This window comes from Scyliorhinus canicula, chromosome 2 (genome assembly GCF_902713615.1).
Source record: "Scyliorhinus canicula chromosome 2, sScyCan1.1, whole genome shotgun sequence".
NCBI lineage: Eukaryota > Metazoa > Chordata > Chondrichthyes > Carcharhiniformes > Scyliorhinidae > Scyliorhinus > Scyliorhinus canicula.
The window spans coordinates 171,871,356-171,892,612 of NC_052147.1; the positions used below are offsets into that span (position 1 = coordinate 171,871,356).

Genomic DNA, 21,257 nt, shown 5'->3' on the forward strand with positions numbered 1-21,257 from the left:
GAGCAATGTGAAAAGCGTGTGACCGACAGCAGAGTTTGATTGACAGCCAAAAGTGCAGGGCCAGGGAGTGCGGGCCGCTGCCCCACCCCTCCCCCATACCTTGCTCAGAACTGTCAACTGAAAAGTAGAACAAGGTCTTTAAGGCTAAGTTAATGTTTAAGGTGGATAACCCTTCATCAGAGTGGGAAAAGTTTGTGATTTAATAGACTTTTAAGCAAGGGGGCGGGGCGGGATGGGGGAAGGCAGCCCAAGAACAAAAGGGAAGGTCTGTGATTGGCTGCAAGACCGATTGAATGCTAAGAGTTGGTGGTGTGCGATAGAACATAAGAACATACACCGCAGAAGGAGGCCATTCAGCCCATCGAGTCTGCACCGAACCAGTTAAGCCCTCAGTTCCACCCTATCCCCGTAACCCAATAACCCCATGATGTGACCATCAATTTACTTGAGACACGATAGGAAGTAAACTGTGGTTTTAATAGATTTACAACTGAGCCTGCCTGCGACCAGAAGAACTGAGGGCACTCACAAGGCTGCAGCACATTATACTTCTGGTAGTGGGAGGGGTCATGGGTGGAGCCGAGGGTGGAGCCCTGTACAAGCTCCTCATCCCCCCCCTGTTGGCAGAGCCGCGCAACGGCTCACAGACAGAGCCCACAAGGACACAATGCTATAGAGTCTGAAGGCAATACTATACGGTCTGAATTACATGGTGTCCATTCACCACATTCACCCCCTGTAAAATATCAAGTCCGGCGGGGGTGACGGGTCTACAGGTTGAGCAGGTCCGGTGGCCGAGTCGTCCTTTGGGATCGGCGGAGCACCAGGGTTGCAGCCTCTTCGGGTAGCTGGGTGGTGACGGGCGGAGTGGATATGAGAGTGGATTCCTGGACCGTAGGGTCAGTAGGACGGTCTGGAAGACCGTCGCGTTCTCCTTCTCCACCTGCCCGTTCCCCCTGGGGTTATAGCTGGTAGTCCTGCTCGAGGCGATGCCCTTGTCGAGCAGGTACTGACGCAGCTCGTCGCTCATGAAGGACATAAGAACATAAGAACTAGGAGCAGGAGTAGGCCATCTGGCCCCTCGAGCCTGCTCCGCCATTCAATTAGATCATGGCTGATCTTTTGTGGACTCAGTTCCACTTTCCGGCCCGAACACCATAACCCTTAATCCCTTTATTCTTCAAAAAACTATCTATCTCTACCTTAAAAACATGTAATGAAGGAGCCTCAACTGCTTCACTGGGCAAGGAATTACATAGATTCACAACCCTTTGGGTGAAGAAGTTCCTCCTAAACTCAGTTCTAAATCTACTTCCCCTTATTTTGAGGCTATGCCCCCTAGTTCTGCTGTCACCCGCCAGTGGAAACAACCTGCCCGCATCTATCCTATCTATTCCCTTCATAATTTTAAATGTTTCTATAAGATCCCCCCTCATCCTTCTAAATTCCAACGAGTACAGTCCCAGTCTACTCAACCTCTCCTCATAATCCAACCCCTTCAGCTCTGGGATTAACCTAGTGAATCTCCTCTGCACACCCTCCAGCGCCAGTACGTCCTTTCTCAAGTAAGGAGACCAAAACTGAACACAATACTCCAGGTGTGGCCGCACTAACACCTTATACAATTGCAACATAACCTCCCTAGTCTTAAACTCCATCCCTCTAGCAATGAAGGACAAAATTCCATTTGCCTTCTTAATCACCTGTTGCACTTGTAAACCAACCTTCTGTGACTCATGCACTAGCACACCCAAGTCTCTCTGAACAGCGGCATGCTTTAATATTTTATCGTTTAAATAATAATCCCGTTTGCTGTTATTCCTACCAAAATGGATAACCTCACATTTGTCAACATTGTATTCCATCTGCCAGACCCGAGCCCATTCACTTAACCTATCCAAATCCCTCTGCAGACTTCCAGTATCCTCTGCACTTTTCGCTTTACCACTCATCTTAGTGTCATCTGCAAACTTGGACACATTGCCCTTGGTCCCCAACTCCAAATCATCAATGTAAATTGTGAACAATTGTGGGCCCAACACGGATCCCTGAGGGAAACCACTAGCTACTGATTGCCAACCAGAGAAACACCCATTTATCCCAACTCTTTGCTTTCTATTAATTAACCAATCCTCTATCCATGCTACTACTTTACCCTTAATGCCATGCATCTTTATCTTATGCAGCAACCTTTTGTGTGGCACCTTGTCAAAGGCTTTCTGGAAATCCAGATATACCACATCCATCGGCTCCCCGTTATCTACTGCACTGGTAATGTCCTCAAAAAATTCCACTAAATTAGTTAGGCACGACCTGCCTTTTACGAACCCATGCTGCGTCTGCCCAATGGGACAATTTCTATCCAGATGCCTCGCAATTTCTTCCTTGATGATAGATTCCAGCATCTTCCCTATTACCGAAGTTAAACTCACTGGCCTATAATTTCCTGCTTTCTGCCTACCTCCTTTTTTAAACAGTGGCGTCACGTTTGCTAATTTCCAATCCACCGGGACAACCCCAGAGTCTAGTGAATTTCGGTAAATTATCACTAGTGCATCTGCAATTTCCCTAGCCATCTCTTTTAGCACACTGGGATGCATTCCATCAGGGCCAGGAGACTTGTCTACCTTTAGCCCCATTAGCTTTCCCATCACTCCCTCCTTAGTGATAACAATCCTCTCAAGGTCCTCACCTGTCATAGCCTCATTTCTATCAGTCGCTGGCATGTTATTTGTGTCTTCCACTGTGAAGACCAACCCAAAAAACCTGTTCAGTTCCTCAGCCATTTCCTCATTTCCCATTATTAAAACTCCCTTCTCATCCTCTAAAGGACCAATATTTACCTTAGCCACTCTTTTTTGTCTTATATATTTGTAAAAACTTTTACTGTCTATTTTTATATTCTGAGCAAGTTTACTCTCGTACTCTATCTTACTCTTCTTTATAGCTTTTTTAGTAGCTTTCTGTTGCCCCCTAAAGATTTCCCAGTCCTCTAATCTCCCAGCAATCTTTGCCACTTTATATGCTTTTTCCTTCAATTTGATACTCTCCCTTATTTCCTTAGATATCCACGGTCGATTTTCCCTCTTTCTTCCGTCCTTCCTTTTTGTTGGTATAAACCTTTGCTGAGCACTGTGAAAAATCGCTTGGAAGGTTCTCCACTGTTCCTCAACTGTTCCACCATAAAGTCTTAGCTCCCAGTCTACCTTAGCTAGTTCTTCTCTCATCCCCTTGTAATCTCCTTTGTTTAAACACAAAACACTAGTATTTGATTTTACTTTCTCACCCTCCATCTGTATTTTAAATTCCACCATATTGTGATCGCCCCTTCCGAGAGGATCACTAACTATGAGGTCATGAATCAATCCTGTCTCATTACACAGGACAAGATCTAGGACCGCTTGTTCCCTCGTAGGTTCCATTACATACTGTTCTAGGAAACTATCGCGGATACATTCTATAAACTCCTCCTCACGGTTGCCTTGACCGACCTGGTTAAACCAATCGACATGTAGATTAAAATCCCCCATGATAACTGCTGTACCATTTCTACATGCATCAGTTATTTCTTTGTTTATTGCCTGCCCCACCATCTCGTTACTATTTGGTGGCCGATAGACTACTCCTATCAGTGACTTTTTCGCCTTACTATTCCTGATTTCCACCCAAATGGATTCAACCTTATCCTCCATAGCACCGATGTCATCCCTTACTATTGCCCGGATGTCATCCTTAAATAACAGAGCAACACCACCTCCCTTACCATCCACTCTGTCCTTCCGAATAGTTTGATACCCTCGGATATTTAACTCCCAGTCGTGACCATCCTTTAACCATGTTTCAGTAATGGCCACTAAATCATAGTCATTTACGATGATTTGTGCCACCAACTCATTTACTTTATTCCGAATACTACGAGCATTCAGGTAAAGTACACTTATGTTGGTTTTTTTACCTCTGTTTTGAATCTTAACATCTCCAGTTTTATTCCTTTTGTTATTACTGGGCCTATTCACTGTGCTCCCCTCAGTCACTGTACCTTGTACTGTCGCCCTTATGGATTTCTGACTATGTCTTCTCTGCCTTGCACTTTTCCCCTTACTTCCTTTTGTTTCTGTCCCTGTTTTACTACCTTCCAACTTCCAGCATTGGTTCCCATCCCCCTGCCACATTAGTTTAAACCCTCCCCAACAGCTCTAGAAAACACCCCCCCCTAGGACATCGGTTCCAGTCCTGCCCAAGTGCAGACCGTCCGGTTTGTACTGGTCCCACCTCCCCCAGAACCGGTCCCAATGCCCCAGGAATTTGAATCCCTCCCTCTTGCACCATCTCTCGAGCCACGCATTCATCCTATCTATCCTGACATTCCTACTCTGACTAGCTCGTGGCACTGGTAGCAATCCTGAGATTACTACCTTTGAGGTCCTACTTTTTAGTTTAACTCCTAACTCCCTGAATTCCGCTTGTAGGACCTCATCCCGTTTTTTTACCTATATCGTTGGTGCCTATGTGCACCACGACAGCTGGCTGTTCACCCTCCCCCCCCCCCCCCCCCCCAGAATGTCCTGCAGCCGCTCCGAGACATCCTTGACCCTTGCACCAGGGAGGTAACATACCATCCTGGAGTCTCGATTGCGTCCACAGAACCGCCTGTCTATTCCTCTTACGATCGAGTCCCCTATCACTATAGCCCTGCCATTTTTCTTCCTGCCCTGCTGTGCAGCAGAGCCAGCCACGGTGCCATGAACCTGGCTGCTGCTGCCTTCCCCTGGTGAGCCATCTCCCTCAACAGTATCCAAAGCGGTATATCTGTTTTGCAGGGAGATGACCGCAGGGGACACCTGCACTGCCTTCCTACTCTTGCTCTTTCTTTTGGTCACCCATTTTCTATCTCCCTCAGTAACCTTCACCTGCGGTGTGACCAACTCGCTAAACGTGCTATCCACGACCTCCTCAGCATCGCGGATGCTCCAAAGTGAGTCCATCCGCAGCTCCAGAGCCGTCAAGCGGTCTAACAAGAGCTGCAACTGAACACACTTCTTGCACGTGAAGGAGCCAGGGACAGTGGACGTGTCCCTGAGCTCCCACATCGCACACGAGGAGCATGACACGGGTCTGGGATCTCCTGCCATGTCTTAAACCCTTGGTAAACTTAAACACTACAATTTCAAAATAAAATAAATAAATTAGACAATGAAAAGAAAAAGAGAGACTACTTACCAGTCACTTACCAGGGTTAAAAAGCACCTCCTCACACTCTGCACCGAATTACCTCACTGCACCAAATTACCAAGTTTCAATCCTCCACTCTGTATGAGTCTCACTCCGGATGAGTCTCCTGGAAAGTGCTCGCTTCTCCTGGAAAGTGCTCGCTTCTCTCCTGGAAAGTGCTCGCTTCTCTCCTGGAAAGTGCTCGCTTCTCCTGGAAAGTGCTCGCTTCTCCTGGAAAGTGAACGAACCCCTGTCGCTGTGTACGCAGCTGGGGAAGCCGAACAGGGTGAAGGCACTGTGCAGGGCTCTGATGACTGTGTGGGAGGTCATATCGGGGCACGGGATGGTCGTTGTGGATAGCCTTTAAGCGGTCGTCTTGCGTGCTGGCGCATGTGCCGCGGGACAGGGCATCTGGGGGCTCGTTGAGCTTCCCTGGTCGATATATGATGTCATAATTATAGGTGGAGAGTTCGATCCTCCACCTCAAGATTTTATCGTTTTTTATTTTGCCCCTTTGCGAGTTGTCGAACATGAAGGCAACCGATCTCTGATCGGTGATGAGGGTAAACCTCCTACCTACGAGGTAGTGCCTCCAGTGCCGTATGGCTTCCACAATGGCTTGAACTTCTTTTTCGACTGAGGAGTGTCGAAGTTCCTAAGCGGAGAGGGTTCGGGAGAAGAAAGCTACTGGTCTCCCTGCCTGTTTCAGAGTGGCAGCGAGAGCGACCTCTGAGGCGTCGCTCCCCACCTGAAAGGGGACAGATTCATACACCGTCCACATGGCGGTTTTGGCGATGTCCTCCTTGATGTAGTTGAAGGCCTGGTGGGCCTCTACTGACAGTGGGAAGAGTGTGGTCTTAAATAGTGGGCGAGCTTTGTCTGCATACTGGGGGACCCACTGGGCATAATAAGAGAAGAACCCCAGGCACCTCTTGAGGGCCCTGGGACAATGAGGGAGAGGGAGTTGTAAGAGCATACGGTCCGGGTCGGGGCCCAGGACTCCGTTTTCCACGACATAGCCAAGGATGGCTAATCTGGTAGTGCGGAAATAAGGAGCGCATTTCTCCTTATTGTAGGTGAGATTGAGTTTCTGGCCGGTTTGGAGAAATCGGTGGAGGTTGGCATCGTTGTCCAGCCGGTCATGGCCGCAGATGGTGACGTTATACAGGTACAGAAATGTGGCCCGCAGCCCGTACTGGTCCTCCATCCGGTCCATTGCTCGTTGGAACACCGAGACCCCATTCATGACGGACTCGGAGGAAATGGAAGAGGCGGCCGTCTGCCTCGGAACGCCGTGTAGTGGCGGTCCTCCGGGCGGATTGGGAGCTCGTGGTCTGCAGACTTCAGATCCACCGTGGAGAAGATGCGGTCCTGGTCCTGGTCCTGTGCGTGAACCGGTTAATAGTTTGGCTGTAATCAACCACCATCCGGAACTTTCCCCCGGTCTTGACGACCACCACCTGACCTCTCCAGGGGCTGTTACTGGCCTCTATGACTCCCTCACGTAGGAGCCGCTGGACTTCGGCTCTAATGAATACTCTGTCCTGCAGGCTGTACCACCTGCTGCGAGTGGCTACTGGTTTACAATTAGCCGTTAGGTTAGCGAAGAGTGGGAGGGGCCATGGGCAGAGCCGAGGGTGGAGCCCTGTACAAGCTCCTCATCTCCCCCTGTGGGCAGAGCCGCGCAACGGCTCACAGACAGAGCCCACAAGGACACAATGCCATATAGTGTGAACGCAATACTATACAGTGTGAATTACATAGTGTACATCCACTATACCCACCTAATCTTTTATGGTCACTAAGGGCAACTTATCATGGCCAATCCACCGAACCTGCATGTCTTTGGACTGTGGGAGTAAACCGGAGCACCCGGAGGAAACCCACGCAGACATGGGGAAAACGTGCCGACACTTAGAAACAGAAGATGTGGCTAGAGCAGGTGTGAATGACAGAATAATGCATTTAGAAAGCAAAAATGAGAAAACCGACTCAAACCAAAATGCGGGAAGGAAAGGAAACCAAATGGGAGCAGAGGTTTTGATTTTAAATTCTTGAACTCAGTGTTGATTCCAGAAGGATGTAAAGTGCTGAACCAAAAGATGAGTCCCATTCCTCAAGCTTCTGTTGCGTTTCATTAGAACTCTGCATTAGGCCAAGGGCAGAGAGGTCTGTCCTTAGCAAAGGACTCCGCTTTATCCCCTAACACACTCATCTCAATGAGTTTTCAGCTAGCCACAGCATTGACCTCCACTGTGCCCACTTCTTTGGCCAGGTGATCTCACACCACACAGTGGATCCCACCCCAAGTATTCGTCCTCCATCTGGCCCCGCTACTGGCTTCTTAACCGCTTGATCTTTTCATTGAGAAATGCTGGTGTCATATTAGCTGCCTCAGTTTCTTTCCTCCCTTCATTCACTCTAACGCGTCTCTCTCTGAACTTGTCGCATTCCGTTCTCTCAGTTCCAAAAATAGAATTATTACCAAACTTCCTCCAATGGTGGTACTATTAGAACATAGAACAGTACAGCACAGAACAGGCCCTTCGGCCCTCGATGTTGTGCCGAACAATGATCACCCTCCTTTAAACCCACGTAACCCGTATACCCGTAACCCAAAAATCCCCCCATTAACCTTACACTACGGGCAATTTAGCAAGGCCAATCCACCTAACCCGCACATCTTTGGACTGTGGGAGGAAACCGGAGCACCCGGAGGAAACCCACGCATACACAGGGAGGACGTGCAGACTCCACACAGACAGTGACCCAGCCGGGAATCGAACCTGGGACCCTGGAGCTGTGAAGCATTGATGCTAACCACCATGCTACCGTGAGGCCCCTCACGGTATTGTTACTTAGTGTACCGACCTCTCTCTGTGAGTTGTACTCCAACTCTCTGACACATCTTCCTATCTCCCACTGGACCATGACCCCACCAGAGAACATCAAGCTATTATTTTCAAGACTGTCACTGCCTCTTCCTTCTAGAGGTCTTCCCAACTCCAACAGTCCCCAACTCACAAACTGGACTGCCCCAATAGACCTTTTTTTAATTCTTTCAAGGGAGGTGACTGTTGTTAACAAGGCCAGCTGTTGTTACTCATCCCTACTCTTGCCTTCACATGTTCTATCCATTCCCTTCCTTGACTTCTCTGGGTTAAACTATCAATGAATATTCATAATAAGCCAGATTTCCACAATTGTTTACACCTCCTTACATCCCTCTTCCTGTAAGGACGCATTCCATTCTTCCAGTTTCTCTGTCTTTGTTGCAGCTGTTCTATTGATATGATCATCTACAAGAATGCTTCTGATGTATCTTTCTTTTTACATCCCATTAGCCACTGGATTCAACATCCTCTTCCATTTCCACTAACTCCAATGTTATGCCACCTCCAAGCGTCCCTTCCCCTCTCCTTTAGCATTCTGAAGGGATTGTTCCCTCCACGACATACAGATTCACTCGCTAACATCCCACCTTCCTACAGTACCGTCCTGTGCGAGCACAAGAGATGGAACACTGCCCTTTTATATCTTTTCTCCTCAAAGTCCATTTCCCCAAACACTCCACCCAGGTGATACAGCAATTTACTTCTTTCAATTTAGTATTCTGTATTTGCTGCTTGCATTGTTGTCTGTTCTATACTGAGGAGACCAAACACAGACTTTTTGGAACCCTTCTGTTCATGCCACAAGCATGATTCTAGCTTCAAGCAAGCGGTTTGCCATTTTAATTCCCCATTGCTCTCACATTGAGCTCGCTTGCCCTCGGCTGCTTGCTGTTTTCTAATGAAACACACTGCATGCTTGAAGAACAGCACCTCATCTTTGTATCAGGCACATTACAGCCTGTCAGACTCAACATTGTGTTCAACCATTTCAGACTCCAATCTTTGCCACCATTTTGTTTCTGTTTACTTTGCAGTCTTACTCTCCTTTTTCTTATTGTTTTGCATATGGACAGCAGTCACTGCTATTTACATCTCCGCTCGGCAATGTTTTGTTTCTTTTCCTGACCCAGTCAGTCCCTTTGGCCTTGCACCACCAAAGTTTTGGTCACCTAATCACTCCTTTCTTTGCCCAGTCACAGACCTTCCCTTTTGTGCTTTCTTCAGCCTTGCCCCTTTCATTTGATTAAAACTCATTACATCCCTAACTTTTGACAATTCTGATGAAAAGGCATTATCTGAAATGCTATCTCTGTCCCTCTCTCCACAGATATTGCCTTACCTATGGAATATTTGCAGCAATTCCTGGTTTATTTCAGATTTCCGGCATCCATATTTAACATGTTGAGGCTGAGACTTGGTCAACTTGTAATTCTGACCCAAGTATTTACATTCCATATGTTTCCTAAATCAGAGCTGAGGAAGTTAAACAAAACGAAATAGAAGATGTTGTGGGAAAGAAAGTTATAAATTTAGGATATTTCAAATGTTTGAATGCAGGGTTCCTATTTGCTTTTTTTAATTGGTCCAAACTGGCCAACCTAATGAGAAAAGCGAAAGCAGGAAATATCTGGGTAATTATTACAGGGAGCTGCATTTTCAGTGAGCAATGAGGTTGGGAATGGATACTGTCAGAATCCCAATTTCCAGCTTGATCCACATCAACATTAATACCAGCGTCAGGAAGCAGAACCCGGCCACCCTCCCAAAAAGACAACCAAGTGAGTTAGCGGTTCATTGAGGGCCAGTTTGCTAAGAAGGAGGGACAAGAACCACAATGCGTCTCCAATATATTTACCAGGAGGAAACGGAAATACATCTGGGAGGCAGTCACAGCCCCAGAAGATAACCAGAAAACAGCATAAAAGGCATTCATCTCAATGAGGTGCTCATGCATTGGCAACGTTGCCATCAAATGAGTAGAGTTTCCTGAGCATCTGGACTGCAACTCGGGCAGTTGGGGTGAGTGAACTAGCATGGATAATGGGGGGAACATATGGTGGGAACGGGGTGTCTAGGAAGTCTTGACAGTCGATTTGACTTCAAAGAAAGCCAGACCTGGCAATGGGACTGAGCTACTTTGAGATGAGAAGCAGTATCTGCAGTAGCAGATGCAGAATGCTGAGCATGAGGAGAGAATAATGGGCAGGATAGTGATTTAAGGTGTATTGCTGAAGAATAAGCTCCTTCGGTATATCACGATTTGCCAACCCAGGAAGATGATTTCTGACCTATATGATTTGGTAGAGGATCACCTCAACCCTGCCAGCTTTTGTGGACGTGGTCCTGCTAGCGGCCATCAAAGTCACAGTTACACTGAATTTCTTTGTCTTTAGATTCTTTCCGAGGTGGCAGCACATTGTTGCTTGAAGCCGTTTATGGTTGCCCTGCTTGAGAGGTTCCAAAACAGAGGGGGCAACATAGGCAAAGAAGAAAGTGGGATTTGTCTCCAGCACTGGATTGTTTCAGGTGCAGAGAATGATCGATTGAGCTCATGTGGTCATTAAGGTACTAATGAGGAGCCAGTAGGATGGCATTCTGCCCTCTAACCGTTCAGCTATCGAGAAAAAGACCAAGCACTTTATGCCGGTGTATACACACTATTCTGGCAATTGCCACGAGAGCGAGTGAAGACAAAGCTGCTCTCCCTCGCCACTTCCAGTGGAAAAACCACAAGAGATTTGACAATCTTCACAATGGATTTGTGAACCTTGCCTCAGGCTCAGTAATGTTCACGGGCACAAATTTCTCCCATTTCAAGAGCACTTTGGGCCTTCAGGCTCGTGTGTTTGTTGGTGACGACAGAACCAGAGGTGAGTGTCGCATTCCACTCACGTTACCAGAACTAAGAAGGTCATTGAAACGCTTGTGGTACTGAACCCAGACCTTCCTCATATCGCTGAGGCTACTATAGCATGGGCCACCTCCAGCCATGCTTCCATCATTTGACTGGGTGATTCCTCCAGCCATTCCGGGGTAAAGAATATTTACTGTGCTGCCATTGCCTCTAAACTAACCGGACGATTCTTCTTTGTCCATCCAGGTCATAAGACAAAAGTTCTGTTTTTGCTACAACAACACCTGGAACCCAACTCGAGCCATTTCCAAGATTTCTGACGTACGCGACTTCCTCCACTAAAAACAACCTTGTTAATTTGCCTGAATCATGATTTTTCTTCCAACTGCGCTGACTGGCCTCTACCCTTCCTGGAAAATTTGGTAACACCATGCTTTGTCTGGTCCTCAGACATCAATCTATTAACATCTCTGCTGGCAGCATTCCCGTTGCAATGTGTGGAGTGGTTCTATAGCACAGGCAGAATTGTGAGATTCTGGTATCTATGTTTGGACTGCTTGTTCAGCCAGCCTGTTGGATGCTGGGTGGTAAGGCGCAGTCTTGATGTGCTTGATACCATTTAAGGAGGTGAAAGTTTGAAATTCAGCGTTCGTGATGGCTGTCCCATTGTCTGACACGATGACTTCAGGTGTCCTGTGGGTCAGAAAACACTGATGCAATTTCTCAATTGTGGCATTGTCGACTTCAGTTCAAACACTTCCATCCACTTTGAATGGGCATCAACTAAGAGTAAAAACATTGTGGCCAAGAGTGGCCCCACATAATCAACATGAATCCGTAGCCATGGCCAGCTCGGCCATTCTCAAGGGTGCAGTGCGGCTGAAGCAGGCAACTTTTTGTTGCATTTGGCACTGTTCACAGCGCTTCACCAGACTCTGAATGTCAACATCAATATGCATATCTCCTGGCGAGTATCTTCATCTTGGATATACCCAGATGGGCACTGTGCAATTCAGCAAGGAGCAACTCTATTCCTGGTACAGTCTATAGTATGGTTTCATCTCTTCAGAAACCCAACCCCTTACTGTCCTGTGCCTCACTTTGGACAACAGCGGCTCTCTGCTGGTCCAGTATTTTATTTTCTGCGTCAGAACTGGCAACGTGTCCAAGAAATTCAACACCATAATTTCCTGCGGTACTGGGGGAGGTGAACTCTCTCTGGTAAAGACTGGCGACTGCATTTGCCAGTGTTTTAGGCCAGTGCTTGAATGTAATATTTGTTAGCAGTCAGAATTAATGGCCAACGCTGAATTATTTCCAGTGCGCTTGGTGGAATAACCTTATCTTTAAAAAGTCCCAAGAGTGTTTATGGTCCATAACAATGGTGAAGTGCCTCCCATATACAAACTGGTGGAACTGCTTTACTCCATTTACATTGTCAAGCCTTTTTCAATCTCAGAGGAGCATTTCTTTGGCCTCCGAGGGTTCTTGAGACATACCCTGTAGGTCTTTCAGATCCGTCATCCACCTTATGGAACAATGCCCCACCAACACCACATGGAGAAGCGTCACAGATAAAAATCAATTCTTTAGATGGGCGAAATGCATCAATAAACTCGATGAATGTAACAAGTGCTTTACTCTGTTAAAAGCTTTTCTCTGGGGCGTCTTCCAAACCCAACGTTGGTGCTTCTTTAGTAAGATATGCGAAGGGGCCAATAATGTTGACAAATTTGGTAGAAAACACCCATAGTAATTCACAATTCCTAAGAAAGACTTGAGCTCAGATGTGCCTCTGGGGACTGTGCCTCATTTATTTCTCTGATCTCAGCTTCCATGCGATGCAAGCCTTGTGCACCGAAGCAATACCCCAGATTGGTGACCTCAGTGGCTTTGAAAAGTATGGTTTCCTTCTTGGGATGTACTCCAGCCTCTTGAAAACTCTTTAGCACCTCCCCTAAATTAGCTAGGTGCTCAGCTTCTGATGATCCAGTTATCAAAGCATCATCCAGGAATACAACAACTGACGACACACCTTGCAATAGACTTTCCATTGTTCTCTGGAAAATAGCACATGCCGACAATACACCAAAGGGTAGGTGTTTGGAATCATAGAATTTACAGTACAGAAGGAGGCCATTTGGCCCATCGAGCTTGCACCAGCCCTTGGACAGTGCACTCTACTTAAGCCCACACCTTCACCCTATCCCTGGAACCCAGTAATCCCTCCTAACCTTTTGGACACTAAGGGGCAAATTAGCATAGTCAATCCTCCTAACCTGCACATCTTTCGACTGTGGGAGGAAACCGGAGCGCCTGGAGGAAACAGACATGGGGAGAAAGTGCAAATTCCACACAGACAGTCACCTGAGGCCAGAATTGAACCTGGGTCCCTGGAGCTATGAGACAGCAGTGTTAACCACTGTGCCATCTTGAATATACTAAAACAAACCTGTGTGCGTATTTGCTGTAACATTATCTCAGGAAGCCGCATCTAACTCAAGTTGCTGATATGCATGACTCATATCTAGTACAAGACTGATCTTAAACTAAATAGTGGAGGGGAGGGTTCAGTTGTATGGTGAGTTAGAAAATAAAAGTTAAAGGAGAAGGTAAAAGTGCAGGTTAATGACGAGGACTTTAAACTAGTTAAAGGATCCGGAGGCTCAGGAGAGGTTAGTTAAGTTTCCAGAAAACGTAATAGAACAGAGAGTAGAGAAAGTGGCAGGAATCTAACTTTTAAAAAAATTGATTATGGGATGTAACTGGCTGAGTCAGTATTTATTGGCCACCCCTAAGGACATTTAAGGGTCAACCATATTGCTGGATCTGGAGTCACATGTAGGCCAGACGGGGTAAGGATGACAGATTTCCTTCCCTAAAGGACATTAGTGAACCAGATGGGTTTTTATGACAATCGGCAATGGTTTCATGGTCATCGTTAGACTGTTCATTCCAGACTTTTTTTTATTGAATTCAAATTCCACCATCTGCCCTGACGGGATTCGAACCCTAAGTTTCTGGATTACAGGTCCAGCGACTCCCATGAAAGAGCAAAAATGTGACAAGTTATGGGAAGGGAGGTGGTCAATGCAGGACGAGGGAAGTCAAGGACAGCATAAAAGAAAAAGCAATCAAGGTGGTGAGGATTAGTGGGAGCTAGTGGATTAGGAAGCTTTTAAAAGCGAGCAGAGGACAACTAAAAAATCATTAAGGCGGTTGGAAGGGGGGGGGGGGGGGGGGAAGATGAAATTTGAGTGTAATCTAGCTAGTAATATATAAGAAGATAGGAAGAGTTTTTTTTCAATATATAAAAGTTAGGAGAGAGGCAAAAATAGACATTGGACCACTGGAAAATGTGGCTTGAGAAGTAATAATAGGAAACAAAGAAATGGCAGAGGAACTGAATAGTTACTAGTAGGAAAAACTAGAACCTGAGGGCAAAGCCTCAGACTGAAGGGACGATCCTTTAAAACAGAGATGAGGAGGAATTTCTCCAGCCAGATGGTGGTCAATCTGTGGAATTCTTTGCCACAGAAGGCTGTGGAGGCCAAATCACTGAATATCTTCAAGACAGATATAGCTAGGCTCTTGATAAATAAGGGGATCAGGGATTATGGGGAGAAGGCAGGAGACTGGGGATGAGATAAATATCAGCCATCATTGAATGGTGGAGCAGACTCGATGGGCCGTGTGGCCTAATTCTTTTCCAATGTCTTATGGTCTAATTTATGGTCTTGTGGACCTCCAACCAGCTTTGTGTACAAGTCTTCAATTTTGGGGATTGGATACTTATCTGTCTTAGCAGCCTGATTAACTGCTAATTTATAGTCTCCACCGATGTGTCAGTCTTTTTGATGGGGACTATGGGTGCTGTCCACTCCGTGAATCCGTGCCCAACCTTTCTCTCAATTCAACTATCTCAATGAATGACTTGGAGCCGGGCGCTTGGGGATGTGAAGCTGTGTATTAAGTGGGTCCCATGCATGCTCAGAAGCATTGCCTTTCTATTCCCCTTTTCATTGGTCTGAAAAAAGTAGCCCAAATGTTTAATGTGTTATGTCCAATCCTCCATAGATGCATCAAAAGGATCTTTTCATCTGTATAATGGCGTATCTGCAAATACTCCTCTGTTGCTCAATTTGAACTGAACTTCAATGTGACTGTAAATCCTAATTGCAAATGAACATGAGCATTCTCTGATTGCATTATTATTACATTTGACTGTTTATTAACTCACATGAAAGCAGGAAGGCCGATAATAAACTGCCTGTTTAATGACTTTCTGAATTGTTAAAGCACCAGTTTTCCTTTTCCAAAGGTTGCACTTAAGCCCCTGTTAATCACGCATGATCTTGGGACCGTGTTTTTTTATGTTTTTATCCTTGTCGCCAATTTAATATTTACCATTCACCAGTTAGGTAAACAACAACTAACATTACATAGAACTACAATGCAGAAGACTGCAGCCTCGTGACTGCAAGCCAGCTTCCAGAAACAAACTGATACAGAAACCCACACTTGCTAGGGTGATCCGCCAGCCTGCTTACCTGGGTCACATGACCGTCTCAGCAGACCGTCCCATAAAGGGGACAAATCCCACACCATTTTTAGGGAATCAGTAAAACGGGGGCAGCCTTGCCACGGATGTGTTGCTGCCTGCTTCTCTGCTCTCTCTTCCATGGGTGATGAAACGGCCGATGCCATGATGGCTACTCTTCGTCCTTTGAAGCAAGCTCTCTCTTTGAAAATCCCACCTTCTTCCTGTGCTAGCCGCTACTAATTGGGCACTGACCTCGACATGAGGTCAACTTGTGCCCCTTGCTTCCAAAACCATGCCTCATATCTATTTCCAACCTGGTACGGAGCCAGGATCCAGATCTGCCAATGTTGAGTTCCTGGCCCTAGAATGAAAATCTAGCCCAGGGTATTGGTGAGACACAGCCTTTGAAGCTTGAACAGGCGCTAGCACTCAATGGGTTTTTCCACCTGACACGACAATTAGGGGTTTTTCACAGTAACTTAATTGAAGCCTACTTGTGACAATAAACGATTATTATTATTACGCAGCAGTAGTGCTCAAGTGCCAAGCCCTGACCTCCACGTAACATTGAGATAAACATGAAAAAGCAGCAGCTTTTCCTCTTTACAAGCGCTGCTGCTCCATCAGTTAGTGTTCAGCCTCCACACTCCAGGGTTTGCACAATCTTTGAGCAATAGCGTGGGAGATAGACACTCGTAACACTTGCTTGAGTTTCAGTTGCCTTGTAAATCTTAGTTGCAAATGAACATGGCAGCATTCTCTGATTGCATTATTATTACATTTGACTGTTTATTAACTCACATGAAAGCAGGAAGACCGATAATAAACTGCCTGTTTAATGACTTTCTGAATTGTTAAAGCACCAGTTTTCCTTTTCCAAAGGTTGCACTTAAGCCCCTGTTAATCAAGGTGAAACCATTGTGTGCCCATAAAACCTAACAACCCTATGTGTTCAGGATGAAAGCTAATCATTCATTTATAGCCATGATATTTATCATCTTAAAGAGTCATTGTTACTTTTTGTATGTTTGTAAACAGAGTAGTGGAGCCATTAAGTATTATTTCTGTGCAAAATACAGTATTGAATGCCTTTACAGTACTTCTTAATTACAAAAGCTTTGAAGTGTGAAGACTTTAAATTTTCTTCCACAATGAAGTTTTGGTTGTTTGATCGTGCAGGTGGTTGCAACATCAGCAGGTTCAGCTACCACAAACACTAATTACTTTATATCTGCTATTCTGGTGAAAGGTCGTTGACCTGATTGTTTCCCTTTCCACAGATGCTGCTCGATCTACTGAGTGTTTCCAGAATTCTGCTTTCATTTTATTTCCCAATGCTCATTACTAGGTTTCTTGCAGTGAGGTTGCAACCAATTTATGCTTACATTGCTTATTTTATGAGTGTTCATAGCATTGTATGTCCTGAGCACTGCTTAAAATAAATCTGGCAACAGGCTACATAGGTGCATTTGTGCTATTCTCTATTCCGTTATTGTCCGTTGATCTGGAGGAGAGTGCAGAGGGAAGACAAGGCAATTTCCCACAGCCAGAGGATGTTACCGAGCAATTCCTCAAATTCCCTGTGGGCATCCCCATTATACAGCATCATTTGAAGGGAGCTGGTGTTAGGTTTCTCGTGATTGGGTAATTATAAGCGCCCACAAGGGGAAATTAAGTAACAATGGATTTTTAGAAAAAAAGAGACCAAAACCAAGTAATTTTTATATTTTGCTGTTTTTTTTGGCTTTCTATTCAGGCCAAAACATGGCTTCCCCAAGAGTCGGTTTCCGCCTGGCTGTCTGTTTGCTGAACATTTCTGAAGCTAGAAAGCAAGACATTGTGGAAAGGATTGCTAAAGCTGCACTCCGTGATAAGCCCGGTACATTTAGATTTGTTTTATTGCTACAACTGCGTACAAAAATATAACTACCTGAAATGTTTGTAAGACATTTTTGTGCCCTGATTGCAGGCCAGAAGAAAACACAGGCAACTGTGCTGAACATATTTTCAGATTATGACTATAACAGATCTGTCTTAACTCTTGCTGGTCCTATTGAAACATTAGGTAAGATTTCACAACAGATAGTTTTGCTCTTAAAAGTACCATTATTTTTATAAACTTAATTACTTCTGAACAATTCAACTCCATACATAGATAGAACAGTACTGCACAGAACAGGCCCTTCGGCCCTCGATGTTGTGCCGAGCAATGATCACCCTACTCAAACCCACGTATCAACCCTATACCCGTAACCCAACAACCCCCCCCCTTAAACTAACTTTTAGGACACTATGGGCAATTTAGCATGGCCAATCCACCTAACCCGCCCATCTTTGGACTGTGGGAGGAAACCGGAGCACCCGGAGGAAACCCACGCACACACTGGGAGGACGTGCAGACTCCGCACAGACAGTGACCCAGCCGGGAACTGAACCTGGGACCCTTGAGCTGTGAAGCATTTATGCTAACCACCATGCAAATGTGGTGCCCGAAGCTCAAATGCCAGGCTTGATTGACACTCAGATTCTATTCCTCAGGGAGGTTTGACATTTACAAGATAGCGCACTAAATGGAGTGTAGAAGATTTTAGTTTAGACAGGCAGCATGGTTGGCGCAGGCTTGGAGGGCCGAAGGGCCTGTTCCTGTGCTGTACTTTTCTTTGTTCTTTGTTAAAAATCATAATAATTAAAAGAAAAAGCATAAAATTCCATGAGAATAGAAGATTAAGTCCAAAGATATGCAAGATGTATTGGTCATGCTAAATTGTCCCTTAGTCTCCAAAAGGACAGGTGGTGGTTACTGGGTTATGGGGATAGGGTGGGGGCATGGGTCCAGGTAGGATGCTCTTCCAGAGGGTCGGTGCAGACGTGACGGGCCGAATAGCATCTTTCTGCTCTGTAGTGATTCTGTAACGTCAAATTGGTACAGGATAGATTAAAAAAAACAGCAGGACAAAATTATTAATGGCCACATGTTTCTGCGATGTAGCTAACTAATCAGTGATGATGGAGAAACAAGGCAATCTGCTATTTTTCATTAGAAGAGTAAATTCACTCGCGATAGAGAATATTAAATAACTTAGTTACCGACATGCACCGGGTTTTCTGACAGCAGAGGCAGCCCACCATTGCCGATATGTTTCCCAGCAGCTCGGCCGGCGGGCCATGGGAAATGCCATTGCCTTTGGCGGGCCTGGAAAACCCAGCGGTGCGGGGAGTGGAAAATCCAGACTATGATCCTTTGGACAACAATTTCTTCAAACTAGGCCTCCCAATGTGTGAGAGCTCATGGGCTTTACTTGCATCAAGAGAATATGGCCCACCTGGTTGTTTTGTCAATGCTATTTAATACAGCAATATCCAGAAACCTTAACTGACCTGTAATCAGCCAAGGGCATGCAGGGGAAGGTTCCATACAGGCATAAGTGAAGTTGTGAAAATCATGGTTATTCCATACTTAAAGGAAAGCCACTTACACAACAAAGCAATAATACATTTTATCCAATACAATGCATTAGGTATGTCTGTGCTGAACAAGTTACGCATTAACGTTCAATACACTGAGCTCAATCTTATACTTATTTTGTAGTGTTATAAAGCAGGAGGTCAAGTCAATTTTCCTTTTTCAGGTGTTTCCATTGTGACAGCATGCACTGAAGCATATGATTTGATTGACATAGAACAGCATGATGGCATTCACCCTTGCCTTGGGAGTGTGGATCTTGTCCCTATTTACCCGCTCTCTGAGTCCGTTAGCCTGGAAGAGTGTGGCAAAGTGGCTCGTGGTAGGTTAATCGCAATATTCAGTTCATTTCAGTTGCACATGAACAACAACTTGTGTTTAAATAGTGCCTCAACATCCTAAGATGGTCCAAAGCACTTCACAGTAGCTTCAGAAAACAGAAATTTGACACTCGGCTTTAGATAAGGAGATATTATGACCAAAACCATGGTGAAAGACACGAGATGGAATTTTCTGCAAGATTACAGTCTCATATTCAATACAAAAATGTGTTTGATTCCCGCTGGCACTGGTAGAGCAAATACAAACATAGAAAATAGGAGCTTGAGGAGGTCATTCAGCTGATCATCCAACTCAATAGCCTATTCATGCCTTCCCTACATATGCTTTGATCCGTTTCGCCCTTAATGCTTTAGCCTCAACTACTTCTTTGTGGAAGCAGATTCCACAGGCTCACCACTCTCTGGGTGAAGGAATTTCACCTCGTATCAACACTCACCCTCTCATGGACACTTTTACATCACCAACATCCCATCTATCATGTTGCTCACACTTCATCCTCTGCCTTTTCTGGGAGGGCTCACCCATGACTCCCCTTCATGGATGGGATGGCAAATATGTTGCAGCTGTGCTCCCTTCACTATTGTCTTCACTCTCCAAGGCTGCAATCCTACCGTACACTCTGTCCATGTTGAAACTTTGATGTGAGGCTTTTGAATTCTGTCTATGACTTTAACAGCACAGAATGAAATGATTGGCTTTCTGTTGCTTCCTGAGCAATGAGGTCTCTCTTCTTAGTAAGTGAGCTGGATCCTGTCCATTGTAACGGCACCAATGAGAGAATGTGCGTTCCACAAAGGAGCCCCAGAGTACAGTACACCACACCTCCCACACTGCTTCATACCTCTCCTAGACAGATTAGATCTTACTTTCGTTTGTGCACAACACCATTGCTCTGGTACATTCAGAGGGTGCTGCTACATCTTTACTCCAGGGCTGAGTTTGACCCTGCATCCCTCTGATTTAATGGAGCCTCGGAATGTGCAGGGAGAACTTCTTCCTGTCATTCTCCAGAATTCCCCCACTAATGTTGAATCCCATCATTGTAGTGGTAGGCATTCAGACCACACATCCTCCCTCCCACCCCCCACCTCCCCCCGACCCCATCACCTGCGAAACGCTCATGCCAAACATGGACCTTTACCTACCCCATCTGGAAGCTGTGTGCACTGTACACCGTTAAGTACAGAGGTGAGCACCCCCGCCCCATGATAAGCTTCACATATACCACCCTCATCCCCGCCCCCTGTATCATGTCTTCCTTATCTACAGGCTGCAGATCTCCCCAGTGATCATCACCATTTCATCTGCAGCCCAGTACAGAGACTCCCAAGCCCAGGAACATTGACAGTGGCATCGCCCTGCACACCAAACTGTGCATTTTTCCTTTGAAGCATGCTGTCCGTACCCCTCCCTGCAGCTGGGGTGCATCATGCTCCCAATGTTTGCTCCCGCTGCATTCCCAGTATTCTTCTGCACCGTCTCCTATCTTTGACTTCAGATCGTATCCACATAGCCCCTGGCTAGCCTATCATCTATGACACCGTTCAGGACAGCACAGTGGTTAACACTGTTGCCTCACAGCACCAAGGTCCCAGGTTCGATCCCGGCTCTGGGTAATTGTCCGTGTGGAGTTTGCACATTCTCCCTGTGTTTGCGTGGGTTTCGCCCCCAGAACTCAAAGATGTGCAGGGTAGGTGGATTCACTACGCTAAATTGCCCTTTAATTGGGCAGAAAAATTAATTGGGTACTTTAAATTTATTTTAACAAATCTATGACTCCCTTCTATTTTGCAACAGGAATATTTGCGTTCTCTCACTCCTGTCTGCCAGTCCCTGAACTAAAACGTGAGTGGTGACATTGTTCCCATTTTCTGACCAAACAGCCCCGAATTCTGAGTACTGGTGCAAACCATTCATAATGTGCCACGCTAATGAGCCTCGATTCTGAAG

At 45.8% G+C, this 21,257-nt stretch overlaps 1 protein-coding gene across 7 annotated transcripts in view; it reads left to right on the forward strand.

Annotated features, from left to right (window-relative positions):
- ftcdnl1 (formiminotransferase cyclodeaminase N-terminal like 1) overlaps nt 1-21,257 on the forward strand; it is a 33,982-nt gene that overhangs the window by 6,255 nt on the left and 6,470 nt on the right. For 3 of the 7 annotated variants that reach the window (XM_038789055.1, XM_038789060.1, XM_038789054.1), the window contains 3 exons: nt 17,259-17,381; nt 17,472-17,567; nt 19,132-19,287. In XM_038789055.1, the coding sequence (XP_038644983.1) occupies nt 17,267-17,381; nt 17,472-17,567; nt 19,132-19,287 (367 nt within the window). In that variant the 5' untranslated portion in view covers nt 17,259-17,266. Of the gene's footprint in view, nt 1-11,260; nt 11,281-12,992; nt 13,055-17,258; nt 17,382-17,471; nt 17,568-19,131; nt 19,288-21,257 lie in introns of those variants that run through there. The other 4 variants (XM_038789056.1, XM_038789057.1, XM_038789059.1 and 1 more) reach the window with 4 other exon arrangements.